Source organism: Rosa chinensis, chromosome 2, assembly GCF_002994745.2.
Source record: "Rosa chinensis cultivar Old Blush chromosome 2, RchiOBHm-V2, whole genome shotgun sequence".
Taxonomy (NCBI): domain Eukaryota; kingdom Viridiplantae; phylum Streptophyta; class Magnoliopsida; order Rosales; family Rosaceae; genus Rosa; species Rosa chinensis.
Genome location: NC_037089.1, coordinates 87,434,927 through 87,442,094, shown reverse-complemented (window position 1 = coordinate 87,442,094; position 7,168 = coordinate 87,434,927). Strand labels below are relative to the sequence as shown.

The following is a 7,168-nucleotide window of genomic DNA, read 5'->3' as shown; positions in this document are numbered from 1 at the left end:
TTATTTTCATCAAACATTTTAATAAGTTCTTTAACAATGTCTGGTTGGATACTTTTATTAACATGAGTAGGATCAATAGCACTAATACGATTTGAAACTTCATTTTTTGTGTCATATATGTATAACTGAGCATATTTAGGAGATTCTCCATCAGAAGGTAATTCAGGTGGTTCCAGGCCTGTTCCGGTGGTGATTTTTCGGCTCCGGTGATCTGGGGTCAGGCTGCAGCTACTGGTGGATTATGGCAGCAGTAGGTTGGGAGGAAGGCTTTGAACCGGACAGAAAGGCTTTCGGTATTTCCGGGGGCCGGTTCAGGTGGTTTTCGGCCGGTTCTGGGTACAGCGCCGCCGGTTCTGTGCTTCTGGGGGTGAGAGCTTCAAGGAGGGCGGCGGAGGTTTCTGGGATTTGAAGGCTACGAATATTAGTTTTCAGGGTTAGGGCTTCATGCTGATAACGTGTTGTAGGGAATCAGAAATTGAGAGATAATCGTTGTGTATTCTCATTGATAATAGGGGCCTCTTTATATAGAGGATTACAATGCATAGAGTTAGAATCATACAAGGAAAGATAATCTCTAGATTCTTCTAATTAAACCCTATTACCACTAGGTCAAGTAACCTAGAGTTTGGGTCAAACACAAAATAGAGATATCCTTAAACATTACGAAGATTATATGGAATTAAATTTTAAACAAATTTGGCCATGGTTGGCAATAAGGTATAAGGTAGTACAAACAACTTCAAGGATGATCAAGAAGAATAGTATTCAGAATCTCTTTAGATACAATAATATATCAACAACAAAATAGATTACATATGCAATGGCGCGCCAAGCCTTATTTTGTAAGCTTGAAAGAAAATGAAAGGCAAACAAAATAATAGATTGAAACATATATAATAGGTGACATCCAACATTATTAACGAGGATGATAGTATGGCTGTATTGTGTAAATGGTCTGCAAGAAGGTGAGGACCAGGAGGACAAAAGCTGCGAAAAAAGAGATAGTAGCCCATGGTGTATCAAAATAATCACGTTTCAGTTTCTCTCTCCACCTGTTCCATGTAGCTTCGTGATATTTATGCACGTTTTCGCAGAGTTCCTTGTAGACAAAGTCAATCACTGTGGTGTCATTGTATAGATCGTTGAAGAACTTCGCAGCATCATCGGCACTCAACCAGTTGGCTACTATATGTTTCTCACATAGAAGATTCACATCCTCGTTCGTATCGATGAGGTTATCCATCAAAACCGCGTAGGATGTTATCTTGTGTTTGCAACTGATATAACACTGTTCGTAGGCCATAAGGTTCCTGAACAAAGGACCCGTCCTCTCATCGATAGCCAGAGGAGGAATGGTGAAAACGCCTTTTTCGAACTTTATGTTCAATATGCAACCTGAGGTGCCATTTTTAAATTCAACTCCCGCCTCTGAAAGAGAAGCAGCACTAGGTATCCTCTGTGGCAAGTGGACTAGGTCTTTTTTTATATTTGTTATAGGGACCCCTGAGTCTTGTTTTTGCTGAACATTTTCATTCTTAACTTCATGTTCATGAACGAGCGAAGTTCTAATCAGATCAAGTATGTGAAGAATCTCAATCTTAGGATCGCGGGTGCTGAAAATTTTGAAATCAGACACTGAATCTTTGAAGAAGTCGATTACCACTTCTCTGAGGAGTTTAGAGCTACCGCTGTCAATTAGATTATAGAAATACTGGAGCACAAACCAAGGTAGCTGATTTTCTAGCAACAGAAGATCATGGTACAGATATTCGAGCATACAAGACATGTTGAAAATAGGGTCGTCATTATCTTGTCGAATGTCTTCATGTTGAGAAGGTGCCTTACGAAATAATTCTATCAAGAAACAACCATCGAGAATAAGCATCTCTATGAAGTCGTCTTGGTCAAGATGATGGCATGGGTCTGAATAACAACCCCGGGCTCGTTTATCCAGTTCCTCTACCTTGATCCTTTCAGTCAAGCTATCCAGGCTCAATGCTGTCGAGCGCTGTCCCTGACGCTGTGGTAAGAAAAGACATTTTAAATACCATTTTTTCACATTTTCCAGGAGTTTTAATTTTTTAGCACCTCGATGAAAGGGCCCGATTGAGACTATGTCAGGTGTGTATGCCTCCTTTTTTTGTCTTCGTAGCACCTCAGGAACTCTGAAGATGCAACATGAAAAAGGCAAAGGTGATTCGGCCACCGAAATCTCTAAATTGAAGGTTCTTTTCCTTTCTTCAACAGTCATACCTTTACGTTGTTTTTTTTTCTTTTGAGAATGACCTTTACGTTCTAGATGAACTGGAACGCTTTCATCCACTTCACCCTTTTCTATATCACTGGTACCTCCCATGCCTTCGTATTGGATCTGATCTAAGTTGCTCATATTATGCTGAAAAAACAAGTTTTCTTGAGTTATTATATAATTTATAAGGAATTCATCTATGGTTTTCTAATTTTTATTTAAAGTGAAGTTTATAAATTTTGATTTTTTAAATCAAATAATATCAATTTTACTGAGATCAATACAATCCGAATAAGATATATATCACAATAGATACGAAATTATTGGAAAGTAAAAAGTTTAAATTAGTTCTCGTTTGGATTGTTTCCATTCCACTAAAAAAATTCTTAAGTGTGCTCCCTAATTTGAATTATGTTGATGTACAACCCGTACTTAATTGTATATGGTCTTTTAATAAAAAAATGAAAATACATGTACAGAATTTCATTAAGTTAAAGACAGATAGAGTACAATGTGTGTGTGTGTATTAAAATGGACGCGACTATATTATTTGCGGGACTATTTCACATAAATTTTTTTATAGCTTTTAAGTTTTTGATTATAGGAGAAAAATATGTTTGGTACCACTATAGTCAATTTACAAACTAGTAAACATATTGAGTAACAAAAGTTTACATTTTTTGTTTTTGGACAAAAAGTCACTAAAGTTAACATTTGACTTTCTCAAAAAAAGAAAAAAGTTAACATTTGAAAATTACAAATAGTAAATGCATATACCATATCTATACTATTATTAAGAGAAGAGCCTTTGTTAGCCAAAATGCATATGAAATTACATATGGATCTTTACATCATATATTCATTTGAAATTATATTTAATAACTAAGGGATAAGAAGGTAAATAACAAAATCAAAATTGCAAAAAATAAGAAAACAATAATTTACTTATCTGCAGATAACTTCTCACTTACCCACTATGTGCATGCATTTCCATCTCTAAAACAAAACTTCCCACTATCTGTAATAACTCCCCACTTATTTTGAAAAAAGCTTTTCCATATCTATTTAATTAATAATTATTCACACCCATCGGGTGTGTTTTGTTCTAGTGTTTATATATTATAACTTATAAGGATTGTACCGCGTAGGCCATTGATGAAAAGTTTTAAACCCAAAATGTTTTAGATTAAAAAGTTTTTATTTTATATATATTTTTTTTTTATCAAATCAATCAATTTCATCAAAAGTACTTCAATATTACATCAAAGACTCGGCAAAGACTATTAACAAAGTACTAACTTCAACATGACAAGAACAATAATGAAGCCAACATGACTGAAGTGGACAAGAAAAGTTTTGAAAATAAGAACTCAGCAAAGTTTTTTTTTAATCAAATGAATCAGCTTCATCATGGATACTTCAATATTACATCAAACAGTCAGCAAAGACTGTTAACGAATATACACTTCAGCATGACAATAACAACAATGAAGCCAGCATGACTAAAGCAGACATAATTTTTTTTGAAAATAAGGAGTTATTTCTAATATTATTAATGACAAACTACTATAGACAATGGATTGATAAATATGTATAATCCTACTTCATATATGTGTATCTGTGTGTGTGTGTGAAAATATGAAGGGAAAGAATCTACATATTGTACCGGCCACTTGACTGACATTTTCTGTAATTTTTGAAGTTTTAGGATTGTTTATGTACCATTTGACTTACATTTTTTTGTAATTTTTAAAATGGCATGCTAACTAATTTGAATTGTACCACTCTGATTGAGTAATGTACAGTTCACTTTTTTTTTTCAATACAAAAATTGAAACACTTAGGTTTTAGTCAAAAAGTTAGAAAAATGAATACAATTTGATCTAACATATACTAACTTATATACATGCAATGCACGTGTGAATTGTGAATAAAGGCTCCTTATAATTGTCACTTATTCAAATTTTCTGCTCCTTGTATTTTATTATAACTATTTTAGAAGATTTCATTACAAATTATTATTTTCTAGACTAAAGGATATTTTAGATAATCCACACACACACACATATTTATACGTAGACTACAATTAAGAGTTTACATGCATAAGTAGTTGTTTGAGACTAGAATTACAAATACAAAAATTAAAGCCCTACATATAAGGCTCTGATCTTTACCACCCGTATCCGATGAATGACCGGATACCAAATTCATAATCTTGACACGTTAATTAAATCATTCTATATGTTAATATGTGCAATGAACTTGCCCATTAAGGTTAAGGCCATGCATGCCTTTATGCACGTTAAATTTAGGTAATTAAAACCTCATTAATCTGTTCATAATAGCATAGATAGACAAATTGCCCGACTTAAAATGTTGAAATAAAAAAAAGGGAAGATAAACATGTACCTGAAAATCAGACAAGTTGCAGGATCATTCAGCAAGAAAAGGGGCCTAGTATTAATGGAAGAAGATAACAGACTCTTTTAGTGTGAATGTACCATATAGAACTATATATAGAATGCAAAACTATATATCTTCAAACACACAGGAAGCAAAGGTGTACAGAGAATATTATAATTTTCAATTGCACAAGCAAAGCCCATAACATATTTCTTTCTCATTCCAAACGCAAAGAAAAATTCCAACTCTTTTGAATAAAAAATTCCAACGCTTTTTTTTTTTTTGTCAGAGAATAAGAATATATGTAAAAGCAAAAAAATAAAAAGTGCGGCCCACGAATTGTACGTGGTCAGAACTCGGAACATTTCCAACTCCAATGGAGATGTTGACAAATAAAGAAGAAGATGCTCTGCACTTGTATGCCTTAATGAAGCCCGCAACGGAGAGCGACATCGGAAAAAACAGCTGACAGCTAAATAAACACTGGTACTTGCATGTTGCATTATTGGAGAGCTTCTAGCGTATTCAAAAGTCACGAGTGAGCTTAGTGTACATCCCATTAGGTCTGGGCACAGGCCAGGCCCAATCTGATTTTCACTAAGTCTGAAATCGGACTGAAATATACTGTTTGGGCCCAAAACCAGTGACTGTCCCAATAGAGACCGGTCCGTTTCATTAGAGCCCACATATCAGGCTTTCTGGCCCAAAAAACCTGTCTTATTTTTTTGATTTGCCAAAAACCCTGTTTCTTTAGATTTTCAAATTTCAAAGTTCAAACACAATTCCAATACAATGGAATGTCAATGCAATTTATAATCACATTCCAAGTTTCCAAATGTGAAAATTTAAAAAGGCATGACAGATGAAACAAGAACAATTAGAAGTTTTGAACATTCATCAGTTGTTAGGAATGGGAATAAAAAAGAAAAGATGAAGAACTGAAGAACTGAAGATCTATACCAGCTCCTTCATCCACAGCAACTGAATTTGCAGCAGACCAACATGATGATGTACTTCTCTTCTGCTTCACCAAGCCAGGAACAGCTTATTGCAGCCATTGCCTCCCATTTCAGTCCGCTTGTAGCACAGGCAGGAGCCAACAATCAATTAGCAAGAACTGTTGTATGCTTCGATGACAGAGCCAACATCCAAATGTGATATCTACCAACTTATGTGATACTTCAAAATGAATAGTAAGATGCCTCAATTTAAAGAAAACAGAAAGTAGTAAGATGCAACACTACTTGTAAACATCATAGTATTAGAGGCATGTACAGCACTGGTAGCATGAGTTGATGTAGAAACATACCCAGGTGTGGTAGATATAACAGTCGGTTGAAGCACACAACCAATTTGAGTAACAGGTATTGAAGAATTGCTTGTAAGAGCATTAGTGTTTGAAATGATAGCAGCAGGTGTAGTAGATGAGCTAACCATTTCGGAATTAGGTAAACAACTATTATTCAAAGAATGAGAAGATAAAGTACCTCTGAAATTATCATCAGATGCAGCCATAGCCTCCAAAGATAAAGAAATGGACTTCACAGATTGATTAATCTCATCTTCAGCAATTAACAAGAGAGATCTTAATTCTTCCATTGAAACAGGGAATTTTAGTGCTTAACAAGGTCTAACAGAACCAAGAGCTGCATATATAGCAACAGAGAGGGAAGAAACCCCATTAAGCAATTTAACAAAGCATATCTCAGCCAGACAAAGTCACAGAACTAACAAGGACGAACCTGGTACAGCAAACATTAAGGTAATTTTATTTAATGGAAGACGTTTTTTTTTCCCCCCTCCCAAAGTTAATCATAGATTTAATGGATTACATTCAAATGGCTCTAAATTATGTTTGATTTGGATGTCCTCAGTTAGTCTCTTATAACATGTTTTTGTCATTCTTATATGCTAGAAATTTTGATCATGGTGAAAAAGTTAAGCCCTAAGCTAAAGAACAGAGGAAAAAGACGAAGAATATTTGGTATTATAAAACTGGTATTTGTACACTGTGTTGCTGTAAGAATTAAGAGGAAGAAAATGAAACTGATTCTCTAATCTGGAAATCTTATCCTTCTAACCAATCTGCTTAACAATCTAACAAACTTGCTTAGCATATACAGTATTTCACTGCTGAGCTACCTCGTTTACTTGACTGGAACAATGACTTTGGCTCACATTTTCTTCATTGACTTTAACATCCCCCCTCAAGCTGATGGGTGTGATACGAACATCAGATTGCAGCAGAAAAAAGAGTTAGAAGAGTGCAGCAAAAAATGCTTGTTTCAACTTGGACGAAGGAGGGGAAGTGATCACCATAGCTCCATAGGCCGATAAGCCTGCCTACAGTTCAGAAGAAGTCTTTCAGGAGGAGTACAGGGAAGCTGCCAAGTGCCTTGTATCAACAAAGTGTCAATTTCTTCAAGTATAGCTTGTTTCCATTTAGAGGGAACTGAAGTGATTGAAGAACTGTAGGATATTAAAGGAGAATGAGAAGGAATGGATAACTGAGGTGCA

General features: G+C 35.0%; 1 protein-coding gene across 1 annotated transcript; it reads right to left on the bottom strand.

The window, feature by feature from the left end:
- Positions 1–745: 745 nt before the first annotated feature.
- LOC112187338 (UPF0481 protein At3g47200) lies at positions 746–4,729 on the bottom strand. The gene is made up of 2 exons (XM_024326089.2): positions 4,658–4,729; positions 746–2,395 (listed from the first exon to the last, which is right to left on the bottom strand). The coding sequence occupies exon 2, from the start codon at positions 2,387–2,389 to the stop codon at positions 917–919; it is 1,473 nt and encodes a 490-aa protein (XP_024181857.1). The 5' UTR covers positions 2,390–2,395; positions 4,658–4,729; the 3' UTR covers positions 746–916.
- Between the last annotated feature and the right edge of the window lie 2,439 nt (positions 4,730–7,168).